This window comes from Hyperoodon ampullatus (genome assembly GCF_949752795.1).
Source record: "Hyperoodon ampullatus genome assembly, chromosome: 16".
Lineage (NCBI taxonomy): Eukaryota > Metazoa > Chordata > Mammalia > Artiodactyla > Ziphiidae > Hyperoodon > Hyperoodon ampullatus.
This window is the reverse complement of record NC_136929.1, coordinates 70,297,102-70,319,589: the sequence shown is the minus strand read 5'-3', so window position 1 is coordinate 70,319,589 and position 22,488 is coordinate 70,297,102. Positions and strand designations below refer to the sequence as shown.

The following is a 22,488-nucleotide window of genomic DNA, read 5'->3' as shown; positions in this document are numbered from 1 at the left end:
TTGAAAATATTGATTTAGCAAGATAGTAAATTATAGCTTATATGAAAAACAATCACACACTTCTGAAAGTGAGTTAATATCAGGGTTTTCTGACCATCTTTAAATTATGTTCTGGATTTCAGAACTTTATATGTAACAATGGCTTCTAAGATGTGAATAAAAGTTACAGTAGAGGCTAAGAAAATGCCCCTACCTCTGCGCCAACCTCGCCCCCCCACTGTTAAACTAGGTAATTAGTCCTTTCAGTAAATAAATTCCCTTGAATTAGCGAGAATTATATTGAATTATGCTATTTATTAAATACTATATTTATATGAGCTTTTATAGTGTTATTGCCAAAAATACGAGTGCTACCCACAGGAGATTGGAATGAAGGAATAAATTGATTCAGGCAAGGATCAATAAAATACACTTGTGCAAATTTGGACTTAATATCCAGGGTTGAATCAGTTTGTACAAGTCTTCCTCTCAGCTCTGCATGAAGCACTCTCTGGAGCTTCCTTACCAACCGTGTCTCCAAGGAAAGAGTAAATCCATTCACCCTTATTTAAACACATATATTGTATCCTTGTGTACCTTTCAACCATTTGGGTTTCAGTTCAAAATGCTGGATACTCATACTAAGTAAATCAAAGTTAAAACATATTAAATGAAACACGTTTCAGTACTTGCACTCTCCATCTTTAGAAACCAATAATGATGAATGAGCCTAGCATGTTCTTAACTATTATTTATAATTATGGAGTTCTGAATTTTTTATGTTAATATTTCAAAGATCAACTTTGAAAAGCTTAACACAAAGGGATGGTGATTCAACTTTTTAACAATTTAAATCTATTTCTAAGGCTTAATATTCATGAAGAAGTCGAAATTAAGTTCTTTGAAATCTTGACATTTCTTCTTTCTCCAAAAATTGTGTTTTCATGGAGTATATATTTAAATTTCAAATAGGCTTGTGATGGGCAATTCATGGTATTTAATTGCACTTAAAAATTCATGCTCAAAGTTTCAGTGCCAGAAACTAGCACCCATGATCTTGTTAGTAGAACACAAAATGTAAGAAAAACTGATCACTCTGAATTTTTTTTACATGAACTAAGGCAAATTTTATCTAAAAAGACCCCGAGGTTAATGAAGAGAAAAAGGTGCTTGAAATGTAAGAAAAAACCTTGAAATACTTCTTTTCATTGTTTTTCCTTTATTTTCTTTGTTGCTTTCTCTTTTGGTTTGAAAAATAAGATGAGAACACATCTAAATGTATCTGGAAAAAGTCTTAGGGAATTTAGCTCACTTCTTAAAAGAGAAAAGAATTAACTACATTATGTGATAAATAAAATATTTTCTATTTGAAATTCCCTTTGAATCTTTATTCTATCAAAGGCTGGAATGAAAGAAAGAGCAATGAAAACCCCATCTCTTATGATTTGTGATGACGATAGCCATTTGTCACAGGATAGTTTTTCAGTGTTGTTTCAGTGTTGTTATGGTTAATAACATATAAGAGAACCTGTATCATTCCCTTACAAAATCCTATGTCCAAATCAGAACTACAAAATGTTTCATATGTCTACATAGACATTTCTCAGAATTTCATAGACAATGAAATTCTACAATGTCCTTTTGTAGACTCGTTATCATTACACTAGGATCAACTGAATCCTACAACCAAAGTCCTTTTCTATACTTTAACTTGCACTAACTATGCTGTTTTAAAAGCTGCTTTCAGGATGTAAGAACTGAATTATAATTAATATTTTCTAATAGGTATGCAACATGGGATTGAAAGCAAGAATAAAATCCATTTTAAAAAAAGAATATGATTATAGAGGAAGTAAATGAAGTTTAAAATATTGTGTGAATGTCTTACAATAAGTAACTATTAAACACAGGGCCGTATATTTTAGTTATTACTTTCTGTATGTCATTTGAAAACATTTAAGTGCATTTGAATGGAAGTAGGAGTTCTTCACGTATTTGCCAGTGAGTATTTTTTTGTCACTTTTTTATTGCATGAAAAATACACTTTCAAAGAGTTTCATCACCTTTTCAGTGTAAATCTATATCCCTTTCTATTTGAGAATTTCTGTATATGTTTGGATTTAAATTAAGAGCAAATTGTACTACATGCTCTAAGGGGAACATATTTTTAGAGTGATGTAAAAAAATGTTTCTTATCTAATAATACCAGAGTCTTATATATGTCTCTCTGTACATACTATAATGAATTATCGACCAAGCATACAACTGTAGATTTAAAATAAAATGAAACCAAAAAAGAAAGAATGAAAAAGATAGGCTGCATAGTGACAGAGACCGTCTCCTCTCGTGCCAGTGAAGTTCTAGCTGTTGAGCATGCTCAGACACAGGGGAGGCACTGAAGTTACTATATCAGAACTCCTTCTGAGGTTAAGGAGCATACATCTAATAACTCAATTGCTGTGAACCCGTTGTTATTTTTCTGGTATTAAGCGTCTCTTCAGCTGCAGATTGATTGCAATGTTCCTTCTACTTCATTTCATCGTTCTGATGGATGTCAAAGGTAAGGCTACTGCTTTCTTGCTTGAATGAGTGCAATTCCAAAAGAACAGAATACTTCTACTTGGTTCTATCATATTTACAATACACTCATTGCAGTGTTTGATAAACAGACATCCAGTTTGCATTGTCATTATCACTAGTTGCCTATAGTCCCATCCTAGCAATTTCTAGATGCAACAAATTTTTCATGGAAACTTGCCTTCAAATGTTGTTAAAATTGTAATAAGATAGCTTTAAAAAACAATGTTGAAGAAATCAATTATAATGGAGAAATTTTTTTTAGTATTTGAAAAAATGTGTGACAATTAATAACTTAAAATTTTGCCTTATGAAATTTCAACCTGTTGAAATCTGTTCATAAATTTTATATAATTGTTAGTTGCTATGTTTCATTGTTAACATAGTTAAACTGGGAACTGCAAAGCCCAAGACAAATCTAAAAATCAGTATCTCTCCCTAAGAGCAAACCTATGTAAAATAAAATAATTAAAAATGGACAAAAGTTACCTATTCAGATAATTCTATTTTCTATTTTTTACTTTTAAACTTTTCATTTTAGCAACTGCTCATTTTCAAGTTGGCAGTATTTTTATTGTAAAGCTGAAAAAATAAAATAAAATTTAATCTTCCCCTGGTTTTAAAGAAAAATACAGACTTGTTTTTTTATGAGCGTGTACACTTGTAAATAATCTATTCATCATACCCAAGGCACGTTGGGTTTATTATTATTATTTTAAAATGTATTTAAGTTCATAGTCCTTCTTAAAGACTTATGATAAACCTCTGAGACTAAAGTTAGAATTCAAAATTATTTTTCTTTTCTGAGAAATTCGTTTTAGGTTTTTAAAATGTTTAATTTTATTAAATGAAGTCAACTGAATATTTTAAATATTGAAATAAAATGCAGTATTTATGAACAGTTATTTAAGAACTTCTAACGGATAAAATATTTTTTTAATATTTAAATTTTAGTTTGAATTTGAAATACTAAAACTTTGTTGCAAATTATTTTAAAATATTTTGATACATGTAACATGATTTTTATCTTACATTTTAATCTTTCTTACATGAAAACTTAAGTGTTATCTAAGGAGAAACAATATATGAACTCATTTAGCATGTAATACAGTTGTAGAAAGCAGTCTCCTCTTGATATAAGGTCCTCTTCCCTCAGAAGTTCATGCCCTATGCACATTTATAATATTCAATTCTTTATGATTTTTAAGGATAGACAGTTAAAAAATAGGTTCTTGGATTCAACACATTTCATAGAGGTTATCTATGCCCTTAAAAAATTCTTTAATGTACAAGACAGTAACTATAGTTAACCAGCTTTAACTACTTTTGCTTATGGTAATGCATCTAATTGATTTGCCTTAGAAAAACAAAATCTTTATGAGAAGAAAAATATCTATTACTAAAATAATGTTTCAAGATTTACCACAAAGTAATGGTGTTCTTTAAAAAAAGAAGGAAAGAAATTTTAAACATGATTTTTTTTTTATTTCTAAGTAAATGTCATTTAAAATCCATAGTATCAATCTGATATTTAATTGTAATTCCCTGGAAATTTTTACTTTCTAATTTTATATTATTTTCAATTGATAATTTATATTTAAAATCATTTATTTTCAAAGTTAGATATGTTAACCAATGCTTTGATATCTTATTCCTACTTATAAAAATAATAATTTGCTATATATATTAACAAAACTTTTTTCTTTTTCACAATAAAATTAGAGTTAAATTAAAGCAGTTAAAATTATACAGTTAAAGCAGTAAGGCTCTTTATCATAAACAAAGAAAAGTCATTTAGAATTATGTAAGAGTAAAAATTGCTTTTTAAATTTAAATGAATATTTGTGATAGATTCTTAGACCAGATCTAAACAAAGGGAAAAGTTAACAATTATATGATTATCTTTTCCCTTCCGGCCATGATCACCCTTGCATGCCTAATGAATAAATGATACAACCATCTTAAGCTACAGACATTAAATGATAAGTAAAGATAACATGTCTTATTATCACTTTTTTCATGTATTTTATCATCCATTTATTCACTGGGTATTCTTGTTAACCAGCTTCAAACTCCCTCCAAAAAAAGTTTTTTATGGACTAATTATGAACAATATTGCAAACCAAAAAACATGGGCTTATATGGGAAACTGAAAGCATGAAGTATTGAGAATGCTACTGGATAACTACCAGTTGCTACTTATTCAAAGCTAACCTTGAAAAAGGTAGTCATCAAAAGCAGGGCTAGAGCAGCATTTGGATGTGAACAGTATTTGACTGCCCCCTAATGGACTAGTTCAAATCTCATCTTGGTCCTTTCTCAGTAATGTCAGTTCGACTTGGATGCTGTGACTTAAGAAAACGTTTTTGAACTAAATTTTAATTTCACACAATTATATCCATGCTGCCGATAGCTGTGAAAATCAATTATATTGCAGGACAGTCATACTGAGAGGCTAAAGCAGCACCACTAATGAAAAAGAAACTCACCTGCTTCAGGGCTGAATGGAGCCTGCTGTGAGGGAAGAGGAAAAATATCAGAAACCCAGAAGTTAAGGCCATTTGAGATAAGTTATCTCTAAAGGCACTAACTAAATACATCTCACAACAGATGTTTATTCATTTGTTCATCTTACTGTGAATGAATGTGACCAGATGCAATAAAAGATTTTTAAGGACTCTCACTTGAAGTGACAAAATTGGCTGTCACCTGAATTTTAATGCGAAAATGGGGATGTTGCTTCAAATAAGCTGATGTTGAAAAATGGCACATTCGTCCTAAGAAATTGTGGCTTGAATAAAATTCAATTAACTAAGAATAGTTTTTGTGTACATAGTTATATGATGATAAATGCACAGACTTTTTAGGAGTATATATATGTTTGAGAACCCAAAACAGCTTGGTTTCCTCGTTTGGTAAAAATGTAACTTACCATTCACCAGGCAAAAGGAATGTACTTGGTTTATATAAGAAATCATAGTGGAGGGCTTCCCTGGTGGCGCAGTGGTTGAGAGTCCGCCTGCCAGTGCGGAGGACATGGGTTCGAGCCCTGGTCGGGGAAGAGCCCACATGCCGCGGAGCAACAAAGCCCGTGCGCCACAACTCCTGAGCCTATGCTCTAGAGCCCGTGTGCCACAAGTACTGAGCCCGTGCACCACAACTACTGAAGCCTGTGCACCTAGAGCCCATGCTCCGCAACGGGAGAAGCCACCGCAATAAGAAGCCAGCTCACTGCAACGAGGGGTGGCCCCTGCTCGCCACAACTAGAAAAAGCCCATACACAGCAATGAAGGTCCAATGCAGCCAATAATTAATTAATTAATTAATTAAAAAGAAATCATAGTGGAGTTAGAGGAAACATTTTTAAGTGCTTTGTTCACGTGCATCAATTCTTCATCCCTATAATTCTAGATGTTGTGTATGTATAGAAGAAAACTAAGCTTGCAATAAATATTGTTCTCATCAATGGTATATCACTTTTTTTTTTTTTTTTTTTGCCCAGGGGAGTTCTGTGTTAATAGAATATGTTTGATAAGGGGAAGATAATGTTATCTCCCAGTTCCCCAGGTATGAATTCTTTCTTTTTTGGAGGCCTGGACATTTTCATGAAGTTGGAGGGATTTTTCTCCTGCACATGTCTCCCTATGAGTGGTCTCAGAATTGCCTCAACAGAGTCCATTGGAGTGTTCAGTTCTGAGCCGTAGTTTATGAGTATCTCAGGGATTTTACCTTGTGGGTGATCCAGTTCCAAATCTCATGCTCAGTTTGCAGAGATACCACCACTGCTTTCCCTACAGGCCATGGGCAAGGGGCAGTATTCAAATCACAACCTCAGGTGGTCAGCAGAGGCATTTCATCCCCCATGCATTGTTAGGGGCTCTGTCCCAGCGGGTAGCTTCATGTAGGTCCCAGCCTCTGCTGGTCAGTCTGCATTCAGCCACTTTCTCAAACAAGCATGGGAGCCAGATCTAACTGCTCATCCAATCTAGGCTCCTGTCCACCAAGTGGGCTTAGCTGCTCTCACAACAGCAGCTTTTTCTCTGTTCACGTTCTGTGGAGATTCTCTCTTCAATAAACTAAACATTTCAGTGAAAAAACATAGTAACAGTCTTCTCTATCTTTGGAAAAGTAAATGTTGTGGGAAGCATATTTAGGATTTGCTCACAATAGATCATCTTTGACCCAAAGCTTAGAAAACAAGGTAGGTTTTAATTCTTCAGATTTTGCTTAATCAGAGATTGGACATGAAAGGGCATACACACCAGAGATTTGAAATAATGAAGTAGAGTGCTACACGATGGAAAGGGTTAGGATAGGAGAGGCAGCAGAGTGGCAAGGATGCTAGATTTAGGGGTGAGCCGACCTGTGGTCAAGTCACAGCCCTGATCCTCTGAAGCCTTTGACCTTCAGCATACCAGAGAACCTCTCAGCCATAGCCAAACATCAGTGCAATTACTGAATTGCTAAGAATCACTTGTGATTATGGTAAAGAAATAGACTCTAGGACTCTAGCCACCCCCATAGATCTGATAAGTCTAGGGTGGGGTGTGGGACTCTGTACACTTAAGAAGCATTCTAGGTCGTCTGATGAATCTGCCCCATAGGTCACACCTCTGGAAACACTGGTATTGCAGTTAGCACATCAAAATATGAGTAGGGTTTTTTTCTGTAAGGGATGCTAATTCCTTGTTATACTCTTTGTGCATACCAGGATTGCTAATTGGATTCACTTGGATTATTTGACATGTTAATACTACCTGAAAAGTCTTCTTTTTTTCAATTTTGGGGGTTATAAGGACAAATTAAGTATTAGGCAAGGGAATAGCTGATCTAATGATCAATATACTGAATGGACAGTAAAATTCAAAAAAGTATAATTAATACACAACTTTAGCTATAAAGTAGTCTTGATGCTAATTACTACTCCCTCAAGAAATAAGAAATTAGTAAACCAACGACACAATGGTTTTGCTGAGTACACAAGAAATTAAAGATGACACAAACAGATGGAGAGATATACCATGTTCTTGGATTAGAAGAATCAACATTGTGAAAATGACTACTACCCAAAGCAATCTACAGATTCAATGCAATCCCTATCAAACTACCACTGGCATTTTTCACAGAACTAGAACAAAAAATTTCACAATTTGTATGGAAACACAAAAGATCCCGAACAGCCAAAGCAATCTTGAGAAAGAAAAATGGAGCTGGAGGAATCAGGCTCCCAGACTTCAGACTATATTACAAAGCTACCATAATCAAGGCAGTATGGTACTGGCACAAAAACAGAAATATAGATCAATGGAACAGGATAGAAAGCCCAGAGGTAAACCCACGCACCTATGGTCACCTTATTTTTGACAAAGGAGGCAAGAATATACAATGGAGAAAAGACAGCCTCTTCAGTAAGTGGTGCTGGGAAAACTGGACAGCTACATGTAAAAGAATGAAATTAGAACACTCCCTAACACCATACACAAAAATAAACTCAAAATGGATTAAAGACCTAAATGTAAGGCCAGACACTATAAAACTCTTAGAGGAAAACATAGGTAGAATGCTCTATGACATAAATCACAACAAGATCCTTTTTAACCTACCTCCTAGAGAAATGGAAATAAAAACAAAAATAAACAAATGGGACCTAATGAAACTTAAAAGCTTTTGCACAGCAAAGGAGAACAAACAACACTAAAAGACAGCCCTCAGAATGGGAGAAACTATTTGCAAATGAAGCAACTAACAAAGGATTATTCTCCAAAATTTACAAGCAGCTCATGCAGCTCAATATCAAAAAAACCCAACAACCCAATCCAAAAATGGGCAGAAAACCTAAATAGACATTTCTCCAAAGAAGATATACAGATTGCCAACAAACACATGAAAGGATGCTCAACATCACTAATCATTAGAGAAATGCAAATCAAAACTACAATGAGGTATCACCTCACACCAGTCAGAATGGCCATCATCAAAAAATCTAGAAACAGTAAATGCTGGAGAGGGTGTGGACAAAAGGGAACCCTCTTGTACTGTTGGTGGGAATGTAAATTGATACAGCCACTATGGAGAACAGGATGGAGGTTCCTTAAAAAACTAAAAATAGAACTACCATACGACCCAGGAATCCCACTACTGGGTATATACACTGAGAAAACCATAATTCAAAAAGAGTCATGTACCACAATGTTCATTGCAGCTCTATTTACAGTAACCAGGTCATGGAAGGAACCTAAGTGTTCACCAACAGATGAATGGATAAAGAAGATGTGGCACATATATACAATGGAATATTACTCGGCCATAAAAAGAAACGAAATTGAGTCATTTGTAGTGAGGTGGATGGACCTAGAGTCTGTCACATAGAGTGAAGTAAGTCAGAAAGAGAAAAACAAATACCATATGCTAACACATATATATGGAATCTAAAAAAAAAATGGTTCTGATGAACCTAGGGGCAGGACAGGAATAAAGACGCATGTAGAGAATGCACTTGAGGACACAGGGAGTGGGAAGGGTAAGCTGGGACGAAGTGAGAGAGTGGCATGGACATATATACATTACCAAATGTAAATTAGATAGCTAGTGGGAAGCAGCCACATAGCACAGGGAGATCAGCTCGGTGCTTTGTGTCCACGTAGAGGGGTGGGAGGGAGACTCAAGAGGGAGGAGATATGGGGATATATGTATATGTATAGCTGATTCACTTTGTTATAAAGCAGAAACTAACACACCATTGTAAAGCAATTACACTCTGATAAAGATGTTTAAAAAAAAAAAAAGTAAAGGAGAACTGCTCACTGGCTATGCTTGATCTAAAATCACTTTGAGTGACTTTTTGTTCATTTTCAATACTATATAGTATACCATTGAAAAATACACCACAATTTTTATCCACTTTATTTTTTTCAAGGACGTCTGTATTGTTTCCAGTTTGGGGCTATTATAAGTAATGCTTCTGTGAATATTGCTGTCTGTCTGAGTCTCTTGGTGCACACGTGCATGCATTTCTATGGGCATGTACCGAGACCTAAAACTGCTGACTCATAAGGTTCTCAATCGTCAAGTTTAGTAGATAATGACAAACTGTTTCCCAAAGCAGTTGTTGCAGTTAACACTTTCTATCAGTGCAGGAGAGTTTGCATAGCTTGACATTCTCACCAGTGTATGATTGGTAGTTTTTTAAATTATACATAACCATATTGGTCATTTATTTTTGCATATGGTAATTTGCATTTCCCTGACTACTAATAAGATTTATGCCTTTTCAGATGTTTTTGGCCATTTGGATATCCTCTTTTGTTTAGTGTCTGTTCAAGTCTCTTGCCCATTTTTCTATTTACTGTTCGTCTTTTCCTTATTAATTTGTAGGACTGACCTCTCTCTCTCTCTCTTTCTCTCTCTCCTAATTACAAACCTTTCTGCAAAAACATCTTCTACTCTGAGGCTTGCCTCTACATGTTCTTAATGGTGACTTTGTTTTATTTTTATTTTTGGGTTAACAGAAGTTCTGAATTTTAATATAGTCTAATTTAGCTATCTTTTATGATTAATGCTTTCATTTTTTGTTTTGTTTTTTATTTCCCTTAAAATCCTACCCCTAAAGTGATAAATCTTTTCTCCTATATCATCTTCCAGAAACTCTATTGTCTCACCTTTAATCTTTAGATCCATAATCTACTTAGGGGTGACTAACCCCCACTACTGCTCTGCAGTGCCACTTGGTCCTAAATCAGATGTCTGGGTGTATCTGTATTTTTCTGAACTTTCTGAATTATTGTATCATTATCATAAGTCCTGATATACAGGTAAGCAGTTCTCTCACCTTGTGTTCCTTCTTCAAGACACAGCTAGCTCCTCCTGTCCTTTATCGCCACCATGTATATAAAACAGCTTATCCGTTTCTATGCACACATACATATACATGTACACTCCTGGATTCTTATTGGAATTGCTGTGAACCCATAGATCAATCTGAGAAAAGAATTAACTCCATTTATTTAGGTCTTTTTTTTTAATGTCAGCTTTTCAATTATATGTATATAAAGCTGTTTTTTAAAAAATATTTATTTATTTTTTTGGCCGTGTCGGGTCTTAGTTGCGGCACATGGGATCTTCGTTGTGGCGCTTGGGCTTCTCTCTAGTTGTGGCGTGCAGATTTTCTCTCTAGTCCTGGCAGGTGGGCTCCAGGGCACATAGGCTCTGTACTTTGCGGCACACAGCTGTCTCATTGAGGCACGTGAGCTCAGTAGTTGTGGAACGCGGGCTTAATTGCCCCGGCGGCATGTGGGATCTTAGTGCCCCGACCAGGGATCGAACCCGCGTCCCCTGCATTGGAAGGCTGATTCTTTACTATTGGACCCCCAGAGGATCCCCCAGTTTGAGAGAATGAACTCCATTTATTTAGGTCTTTAATGTCTATCAATAATTTTATATACTTTACATAAATGTCTTGCAGACTTTTGTTCGATGTATTCCTAAATATGACACAGTTGATGCTATAGTAAAAGTATTTTTTAAACATTTCACTTTCTCATTGTTTGTAGATGACATATAGAAATTAAATTGATTTTACAGAAACCTTGATAAACTCTCTGGCACTAATAATTTATTATTTTGGTTTTTTATGTTCACACTCATATCATTCATGAATAATGACAGTTTTATTTCTCGCAACTTGTATATGATTGATTTGCTTGCCTTGCCTCACTACATTTGCTCAGTCCTCCACGACAGCCTTGAAAAGATGTAGTAATGATGGACATCACTGCCCTGATCCCAACCTCAAACTAAATGTCTTCAAAAAGTTACCATTAAGTATATTATATGCTATGGGTTTTTATTATAGAATATTTAAATATTTTATATAGAATATTCTAAAAATAGCATGTTTTCTATTTTTAGTTTGCATAGTTATTTTAAAGTCAGGAACAGATCGTTTCCTCTCTGGAGCCACTGTTGTAAGCAAAGTTAAAGACAAGTGACAAACTGGGAGAAAATATTTGTGAGTTATGGAACAGAGGGCTAACTGCCGTGAAGAATTCTGATCAACATTGCCAGATTTGGTTTTCTCACACAGCGTTCCAAACACAGTGTTCCAGGCCACTGCTGTCAGGAATGAAAGTTTCACCAGTCCGTGAGCAAAAATAAGTTAGTTTTTTTGTGAAGCTAAATGTATTCCTTTCAAAGGCTTGTCTTTTCTTCTGTGCATATATTCTCTCAAATTTTTAGCAATAAAATACCATTTTTCTTATAATCATTATTATAATAGTGGTAATTTAGGTTTTTTTAATGTTCTTGTTTGACAAACTAAAATACTAGTAACTCTTTGCAGGCCCCTCCAAATTCTCTGATTGATTTGATTCTGACCCAATGCATATCAGTGACATTCAGGATATTGACAAAAAAAAAAGAGCCAGTGCATTAAGGAGATGGGTGGGAATAGAGACAGGGCCATTAGAGAGCGTGGAGAAGAAGGAAGTAAACCAGGGCAGTGAGAGATCACAAAGCCAAGGGAGAAAAGGTTTCAACCTGGTGACTGTGATTGGCCGGGTCAGATGCTGCAGAGAACTAAGTAACGTGAAGACTATAAGGTATGTCTGGTGTTAGTAACAAAGAGGCCATTAGTGATCCCAGTGGGAAGGATTTCAGTGGAGCCCAAGACCGAATGCTGTGAGCTGAAGAAAGGCTGGTGAGGAAGTGGAAACACTGGCTAGTATGATTTTTCTGAGAAATTTAACTTTGAAGAGAGAAGGGTGTCTCAGTTCCAGTGTGACTATAATAGCATTTGGGTTGGTTAGTTGGTTGGTTGGTTGGTTGGTTGGTTGGTTGGTTGCTTGCTTGCTTGCTTGCTTGACTGGTTAGTTGGTTGATTGATTTGTTTGTTTTGAAGATGGGGGATGATTGAATAAGATTAGTGTGAACAGAAAAACCAGTGGAGAGACAGGAATATTGGAAATACAGGAGAGAAAGGAGATAATGGAGAGAGTTTCTGAGAAGAGGAGATGAAGTGGAATATAGAACACAGACGCGAGGCTTTCCCGTGGGCAGGAAGGGAGCCCATCAACCTTGGTGCATCATAAAATAAGCATCCAGGGCCTCAGCCTTGTACCGTGTGGCTTCTACACAGCTCAACACTAGCAGCTGTGTGAACAGTGCCCCATACTTGTGCGAGGTACATCCTGCCCAGTCATATGCAGCAGCCTAGGATACAGGTTAATATGTAAGTTGATTTGACTAGAATTTGAGAGAATTACCGCCAAGAAGAACAGCCAGTGAAAGTCCCTAGAGACAGAGCAGTCAACCACTCAGAGAGGAATTGGAAGAGAGCCGTGAAAGGAAAAAGCTATCATCTTCTCTCCTCTCCACATGTCCCACGCCAAGTGTCTGTCAGGTGTCACCCTGTCTCTTTCATAATCACCCCTTCCATGTTCTTCTTCCCTTCATCCACCACAGTGTCCATTCTCTGAGTTGATTGTACACAGGCAGATTTTAGGAAGAAGCCAGTCTCTCAAACTCATGCAGCACAAGATAGGAATTTCAATACTAAAAGACAAGATATGAACCTAAAAGAATGCATCCCTTAAAATGAAGCTTAAGCAGTTTTTACTGGTCAGTAGAAGAGATGTTTTGGGAAGAGAAATCTTTCTTGTGCCTGCATATACCTTAGAACCCACCAAGAACCATGGTGTTCAGTTTGTGACCCACATAAAAGCACCCAGCCAAGGGGGACATAGGATGGAAATCCATCCCTGGTGAGGATGATGTTGGCAATTTAAAATTCTGGTTTTTTCCTATTTAAATCAACACGTATTGAACCTATACTCTGTCCCACATAGTTTAAGCATCATTTCCCCAAATCTGCCTGAACATTGGGCAATAGTCTGAAGAGGGAGATGGGGTGATGGTTTCTGCAGAAAATCTGTGAGTAGGATCCTGAAGGACGTTCACCAGTCAGAGGTGGTGGGTTTGTCTCAGAAGAACACTACAGAAAATAGGGGCTTAGAGAAACTCAGTTAAGGTAAGAATCTTTGAAATGGGAAGAAGTTGGGGTAAATGTGTGCATGCAACTGGATCTGAATTCTACACATACTGACTGATATGGCCACACAGTATTGTGAAAGCTGGGAGGTCTGACCCGTAGCGTAAAGGGACAAGATTTCTAACTTCAAAAAACAACCACCAAGAGGGTAATTTCTGTCCACTCACCTTAACATAACCACTTTTTAAGGCAGACTTTACTAGTTTCCTTCAAACAAATAATAAATTGGGTGCCCTAGAAAGGTGAGGTTTTAGTGGCGCTCAGACTCTTCCCAGAAGGAGGGGGGCGTCCAGTAGGTGGACTCAGCGAATGAACTGGATTCACCTTTGCTTCACTGAGTAGCGCTGCTGCTCCTCTTGGAGATCCTGCCACCTGAGCTCCAGGTGGGAATGCATGTTGTCTGCCTTGTTGAGGTAGCACGTAGTACGCACTCAGCTAAAATTTCCTAGACGTTAAATGAATGTTTCTTCCTGTGCTGCAGTAACTGGCTCTTTAGAGTAAATGGCAGAGGCTCCCCTGCATCCAAACTGGATTGAACCCCACTAGGAGCAGTGCACGCTGGGAAATGGCCTCACTGGCCAGGATCCTTTGGGCTCCCTGTGGGTGGTGGGACCTTCATCCCTGGCAGGGCTGTTCAGAGAGTCTCAGCCAGAAGACCAGGCTGAGACGATAAAGGCTTTCTTCAGCTTCATGCAGGACAAGCATTGGCAGAGAATCAGAGAAAGCAGAGAGGGTCTTGATCACCTCCATCGATTCTCAAACTGAGCACCTGTAAGATCATTCTCACCGGTAGTTTCCCAACAAGGAAGGGGTTTGTGGGCAACAAAGTATGTCCTTAGGCAGCAGTCAGTTGGTTTCCAAAAGCTATCAAGGAGTCATTTTAGAATCCCTTTGCACAGATATGTCCAGAACATTGACCAGAAGAGAGACGAGAAAGACCATTATGGAGAAATTTTCTTTCATATGTTCAAACCTCCTCTCAGCCGTGTGTTTGACACAGGTCCCATAGAAACTGCTGCAGAAACTACTGACACAGCTTGTATGTAGGCATCCTCCGTTTTTATAATCCCCAAGTTTCAGTAAAACTATCTCCACTTCCACAGATGGCAGGAAGAATAGACAGCATCATATGCTGTCTACAGATGGGTATTGATTCTTTTTCAGTATGTGCCAAATACAGCAAGGATTCTTAATCGTTTTCTAAATTGTATAATAACCGAACGATAAATGATAAATACCTTGAAGACTAAAAAATACTTTCTCATCAAAATAAAAACATTACCCTGCAACTATGGGAATTCTACATTTTTAAAGGGGCTATTCCTTCAACTCTTCTTTTATTCCTAAATCACCCATTAATTCATTTGTTCATTAAAAAAATTTTATTGAGCACCAAGTAAGTACGAGGCACTAGGTTAGACAACTGGCACTTAGGATACAGAAGGCCAGGGCTAGGTAGGGAATAGATTCTATTTATTTATTTTCCTTCCACACAAAATTTATACCTTGAGTTGTTTTCAGGAATATTCCATTCTGGGGTGAAAATGGAGAATTTTGAGAAATACAGTTGGTAGGTGCCGTTTGTACATGGTCAGTCTTTCTCCTGCCCGTCCTTCACCCGTACTTGCTAGGTGAAACCCATCTTTTCCCCAGGGAAAAGGAAATAATCTTGATCCTTCTTGTCTGTGACACTTGATTGTTTGTCTCCCTCGGAATGAGTCTGCACCTGTGAGGATGCACATTCAGTTGAGTCCAACCCTCAGAGAACGCAAGGTTATCTTCATGATAAAACCCTATAACGGAAGACAATATTCCACCTTCAAAATATCTTACACAGCCTCAGTTTTCTGTTTCAACACTGTCTTTAATCAAATGCTTAATCACCTCTTCTAGATCGATAAAAACTATTACTAGGAAGTTGTAAGGACAGTGTTGTTGCTCAATCATTCACACCCCCCCTTCAGCTTTCAAAAGAGATTGGAGGCTGCTTAGAATAGAAACCATAGGGCTTCCCTGGTGGCGCAGTGGTTGAGAGTCCGCCTGCCGATGCAGGGGACGCGGGTTCGTGCCCCGGTCCGGGAAGATCCCACATGCCGCGGAGTGGCTGGGCCCGTGAGCCATGGCCGCTGAGCCTGCGCGTCCGGAGCCTGTGCTCCGCAACGAGAGAGGCCACAACAGTGAGACGCCCACGTACGGCAAAAAAAAAAAAAAATCCAGGGCTTCCCTGGTGGCGCAGTGGTTGAGAGTCCGCCTGCCGATGCAGGGGACACGGGTTCGTGCCCCGGTCCGGGAAGATCCCACATGCCGCGGAGTGGCTGGGCCCGTGAGCCATGGCCGCTGAGCCTGCGCGTCCGGAGCCTGTGCTCCACAACGGGAGAGGCCACAACAGTGAGACGCCCGCGTACGGCAGAAAAAAAAAAAATCCAGTGGGTAGAAAAGAATCTGAGAGCCACACTCGCCACTCAAGGAAGGCCTAGTGGATGCAGCAGCAGCAGCTTCCATGGGAGAATGGACACTGCTTCATCTGGCTGTCCCCAGGAAAGGGCCAGATGCCGCTCCTTTATGTGTTTGCTGGATCTTGAGGGCCATCATGACTAAAGGACTAAAGCTCAAAAAATCACATAATCTACTCATCCTCTCTAACAATATCACTAAAAGCTTGGCGTGCACTGTAACTCAGACATAGCTTTAGTGCCTGTAGCAAACCCCTGCCCTTTTACAAACGGCATGATTCGTGAAACAAGGAAGGCCAGCAGCCTTCACCGACTTCAGGAGAGCCTGGTGATCCGTCTGGTGGGAGAACACCTCAATGCAAGGCAACATTTGCTTGGAGGGCCCAGACCTCGCCAGGGTGTTTTCCCAAGAACCAGAGTAGAAGTGCCTTCATATTCTCAGCCTTCATTCCTCACCTTTATGTGGAGACAATAATACCAACGACACAAAGTTGCTGTTAGGATTAAGTGAAATAATTAGGAAACACCCAGCCCACAGTAGAAGATGCTCCACGAAGGTTGATTCTCTAGTCCGCTGCAGTATTAAAAAGCCCCGTACCCCCAACCCAAGAAAATTCCTGGCCATGAAGCCAACCTTCAGTGGTGCGGTTAGGAAAACTTTGCCAACAACCCTTGTTCCCTTCAGTTAGTCATGATGAGTCTGTACTGAGTAGACTACTACACTACTCTCTGCCTGAGTCTACATGCTCCTTAAATCTGTTTCTGTGAAGTTTCATCTTGCACTCCTTTTCCCCCACCCCCACTCACATTTTATACCCTTGACTCATTTATTTTGCAGCTGGAAGTTTGTACCTCTTAATCTCCCTCGCCTATTTCTGTCCAACCCATACTCCCTTTTTAAAAAAAAAAATACATGACTTGCAAATTTTTACTAAAGTATTTACAAAAAAACCACATCTCTTTATTTTCTGGAAAGTGATCTTTCAAAATTAAAAGAGTGTCTCTTGCATCTAAAATTCTGGAATTTCTTTGGTCATCCTATCCACAGATAGAGTAACTTTGTAAATGTTAATTATATTTCCTTTCTGTGCTTTCTCATTCAACCCAGCAGCTGTTCAACTCTCATTCATTTTCTCTTACATTCCCAGCACAAGAAGACTGTTTTTAATTCATCCTCATAGAGGCCTTATGCTCCTTGAAATGCAGGTCCCTGATTACCCCTAGCAAGTCGGTTAAAAATGGGCCTCTGGGGTCAGAGGGATGATCAAATCTACCTGTGTGAAATGCATTCAAGTTCCCTAACCCTGAAATAGGAAGGATACTATCACCCACACAGAGACTTGTTGAAGGAATAACTGAGATTAACCACTGTGCAAGCTACCTGGCACACAGTAAGTCCAATAAGCATTAGATGTTATTACTCAGTATTATCTCTCCTTGTTCCAATGTGGTTCTGGATTTCACTGTCATGCACACTTAAACTGTCCTTTTGCATATGTATTTTCATTATGTCACCTCAAATCCTCCTTATAAAGGATTAATAAGTAAATAAATCCACCTATTTTGTCCTGTTAGCTCATAGTTTTACCTTTTTGTTTCCAGGAGTGAACAGGTCTTTAATTTCATACAAAAGTAGGACAATTGCTTTAGTTTTGTTTACCGTTGCCTTCCTGAAGCAAATTCAAAATGAGCCTTGATTCCACTCTTGGTATAGCTGGTGTTTGGTATGATTGTGATTATTTTAAATGTTATAATTAAAATTATGTTCTAATTATAATTATAATATAATATATATAATATAATATATAATATAATATAATATATATAATATAATTATGTTATAATTAATGTTATAATTAAAATTATAACATTATATTTTTTTCAGAGAAACTGTACACTAAGAATAACACCAGACAAACTCAACTCATGGCATTTTGTGAAAATTAAATGAGATAACACACAAAGAGTTTGGCCGTATTAACAATTTCTTCCCATTACCTAAGACTTGTGTCCCCTCTTTCACATAGATTTTGCACTGACCGAAGGAAGTACAGTCACTCCTTTGTGCCCAAAAGGATATTTTCCCTGTGGGAACCTGACCCAGTGCTTACCCCGTGCTTTTCACTGTGACGGCATGGACGACTGCGGGAACGGAGCTGACGAGGAGAACTGTGGTGAGTCCTGGGCTCAGCTCCATACGGACAGCACCCCTTGTGAACCGCCCAGAACTGTGGGTGGATCAAATGCTAATGGTCTTTATTCCTGTCCTACCCCTAGCTTCTTCATGACATTTTTTTTTCTTTCTTCTTAAATTCCATATATATATGTTAGCATATGATATTTGTCTTTCTGACTTATTCACTCTGTATGGACTTGAGGATATGGGGAGGAGGAAGGGTAAGCTGGGACAAAGTGAGAGAGTGGCATGGACATATATACACTACCAAATGTAAAATAGATAGCTAGTGGGAAGCAGCCACATAGCACAGGGAGATCAGCTCGGTGCTTTATGACCACCTAGAGGGGTGGGAGGGAGGGAGACGCAAGAGGGAAGAGATACAGGGACATATGTATATGTATAACTGATTCACTTTGTTATAAAGCAGAAACCAACACACCATTGTAAAGCAATTATACTCCAATAAAGATGTAAAAAAAAAAAAAAAGAAACATGAAAAAAAATGCTAATGGTGATGAAAAAGGGGAAAAGGGGATTTGGTATTCTATAGGGAATCCTATTGTGACACAACTAATTGCTCCCCAATGGATTTGTGATAATTACCAGAATTTTCATATATTGAGGTTACTTAAATCAGAAATACAGTATTACAAAAAGCTGTATTTGATGAAAAAATAAAATTATTTAAAGTTCTACTTGGATACCCATATTTTAATTTTAAATGGCTTACTATGACCACTTCCCTATGGCTTGCTAATTTGGTTCAGCTTCAGGAATATCCTTAAAGTGCAAATGGGCCTGCCTGGAGAATTAAGTTATTCAGTAGACCTGTATCCAGTGCCCGTTGTGTGCTCTTCAAGTCACCAGGACTCAGCAGGCTCAGGGGAGACAAGGGACCATGTGAAGGAGGACAGTAAACTTGTACGTAAACAAATAATTTCAGAGAGCGATAAGTGCCATGAAGTATATAGAACAGAATAATGGGATAGAAAGTGAGTTGGGGGAGAGGCTACTTTAAAGATATAGCCAGAAAAACCCTCTCTGAGATGATGACATTTGAATTGAGAATGAAATGAAAAGAAGAAAGAAACCATGAACTATTCTGGCAAACTTCCAGGCAAAGGAGACAGCAAATGCAAAGGCCCTGAGGCTGAATGAACCAAGACAATGTGTTTGTGGGAAGGCAAAGCCTGATTGGCTCAGGCGGAGTGAGCAAGGATAAAGAGGGTAAAGAGGTAACAGGGATCAGATCCCGAAAGGTCTTATAGGCCATTTTAGGTCTGTATATCAGGACTGTACATGTCATCTCATCTAACCCGCGTATTTTTCTCTCGAAGAAACTGAAGCCAAGAGAGGTTGACATGTCTAGTTAGTCACAGAGTATACACTAGAAGCCAGGTCTCCTGAATCTGAATGAATCCTGTGCGTTTTATACCACACAGAGCTGCCACTCCTTGGCACTGCCCAGCTAGCAATCAGAGGCGACAGCAAAGTCCAGGGGTGCCAGTGTGCGTCTCTAGAGTCTGCTCTCCTGCCCCTGGCAACCCCTGTGTGCTCCCAGCACCACTGCCTTCACCACCTGTGAATCACTCCTACTCAGCCTGTAGGGTGCAGTTTAGGTGTCCCCTCCTCTCCTGAGAAGCTTGGCTTTCCCAGCCATGCCTCCCCACTCTGAAGCTCTACCCCAGGTCTAGGACAAGCACCCTTTCTCTCTGTTGCCATAGCACCCTGGGTATACCCGGACGACTGTACTAAGGACTGCCTTGTCTTTACACTGTACTTCTCTCACTGGACATAAACTCCTTGAGGAGAGTTCTTACTTGTTTTGGTGTCACCAGATCCTAGAACAGTAGAATACAATCGGTGCTCATGATGGGGCAGCTCTCTGGGTGCCAGTGGCAAGTCACTCAAATTCTTGGCCTTTCCTCTTCAGGGGAAATCTTAGACCGTACATGTTATCTACCTCATGAGGGTGTTAGGAACGCAAATGAAATAATTCATGTAAAGGCATCAAATAGAATAATTTTAAAAACCACTGAGGTTATCAGCAAGAAATAAAAATAAACTAAAATTTTCAGAGATCAAAGGGACCTGTGGGCAGTTATTGAAATTTACTTTTCTATTTGTATGAACTTTAGTATCATACATCATATTGTGTGTTTTATCACTTTAATAGCTTATGCTAAAGTAATGATGCTTCAAAACTCAAGCCTTATTTATTTATTTATTTATTTTTGGCTGTGTTGGGTCTTCATTTCTGTGCGAGGGCTTTCTCTATTTGCGGCAAGTGGGGGCCACTCTTCATCACGGTGCGCGGGCCTCTCACTATCGCGGCCTCTCTTGTTGCGGAGTACAGGCTCCAGTCGTGCAGGCTCAGTAGTTGTGGCTCACGGGCCTAGTTGCTCCGCAGCATGCGGGATCTTCCCAGACCAGGGCTCGAACCCATGTCCCCTGCATTGGCAGGCAGATTCTCAACCACTGCGCCACCAGGGAAGCCCAAGCCTTCTTTTTTAAAAGAATACAATTTTATTGCAAAAAATGGAAAACTTGGCAAATAAGCAGATTATATCATCTGACAAGTTGAGAAAATATTTTTCTCATCAGGACTAGACAGGCTTTATTAAAAGGAACTTGGTTTTTTCCTTATTAAAAAGGTCAGGTGCCATAAACTTTGTCAGAACTCATTACATATATCAAGTATGTATCTACATACATGCATGCATATGATAAAATAAAATTCAGATTATATTTTCTTCTGAGGACCTCAAAATTAAGATCAAACATTTAAAATGTCAGCATTAGAAACAGGTGATCTTTTTCAAGATGGATACATGTATGGAAAATAATCATCTATTTTCATTATATATTTTATGATACACACATTTAAACTATTTGTAATTGCAGAAAAAGACAAGACTCCAGATGTTTGCCTACCTTTTCCTCCCTTGTTATCTTTCTGTTACTTAAATTTTTAAAATTGATTTCATGATCAAATTTTTATACTTTTGTAATTTGATATTTTATTTCTAGAATAACTGACACATGTTCATCGCCGTGTGTTTCACAGGAGACACTAGTGGATGGGCGACTCTGTTTGGCACGGTCCATGGAGATGCTAATAATGTGGCATTAACACAGGAGTGCTGTAAGTGGCATTGGTTTGAAGACTCAGCCTCAGCTTTGCGAGCAACATTATGTATGGGGCATGGATTTATATGGGTAGTGTGATAAATTCCCTTTAGAATTTCAATTTCAGTTCAATGTATTTCAGTGGTCAACTGGTCTGTTATCTGCTCTTGGGACTGAAAAGATAGAAAGAAGAAAACAACATGCTCCATTCATGCTCATTCTTTGTATTAGCCTGTGAGTGCAAGAATACATAGGTACTGAATACTTGTGACAAATAATAAAGATCTTACTCCCTTTGCTTACTTTCTTTAATAAAGATATTAAGCACCAGCTACTTTCCAGGACCTATGTTAGGCACTGAGAGTGCAAGGATGACTAAGGTCCTCAAATACTTCACACTGTTGCGGGAAAGACAGACCCTTATAGAAGCAGGAATGGTACAATATTTGTGCGAAACTGAAGGAAGGATGTTTGCACAAGGGAATGTGGAAGCCCTTTGGGAGAAATGATGGCTGTGCCAGGGATGGGGAAAAATCCACAGACAAGGTGACCTTGAGATGGGCTTGGAAGTCCTTGGATGGAGGGAAGGGGAAGAGGTGACAGGATGAGCAGGGGAGGACGATCAGCAAAACAGTGGGGTCAGTCGGAGCCTGCTTCACATTCGTTCTAGTACATGCGTTGTAAGGATGGGGCCAGCCCGCAAAGGGTTTTGGGTGCACTCTTTGGAGTCTGGCCTCTATCCCAGAGATAGAATTATATCTCTCTATATACACAGATTATATTATATGTTAATATATTATTATATTACATATAATATGTATATACATAGATATAATTATGTAGGTGTATGTACAATTACAAGCATACATTAGTATGTATACATAATATATAAAGTCCATATATTAAATACTACACTATAGTATATTATGCACTTTATAATACCTGGTTATAATTACCACTTATTATATACTTTATTATACACAAATATATCATACATAAAGTTAGAAATTGAAAAGAGTACACTAAAAAGCTTAAAAATAAATATAACTGAAAATTCTAACATTTTCTTCCGGAACCACAATGGGTCATCTTGTACACATGCCATTGTGGAGGTCACTGCTGTGTAC

The 22,488-nt window shown here is 38.2% G+C and overlaps 1 protein-coding gene across 1 annotated transcript in view; it reads left to right on the top strand.

The window, feature by feature from the left end:
• Positions 1–2,496: 2,496 nt before the first annotated feature.
• The window catches only part of RXFP2 (relaxin family peptide receptor 2), a gene marked incomplete at both ends in the record, with an annotated part of 60,688 nt that continues 40,696 nt past the window's right edge, over positions 2,497–22,488 (top strand). Inside the window, 3 exons of the mRNA XM_079721713.1 lie at positions 2,497–2,539; positions 18,081–18,227; positions 21,300–21,377. Of these exons, the coding sequence (XP_079577839.1) occupies positions 2,497–2,539; positions 18,081–18,227; positions 21,300–21,377 (268 nt within the window). The remainder of the gene's footprint in view (positions 2,540–18,080; positions 18,228–21,299; positions 21,378–22,488) is intronic.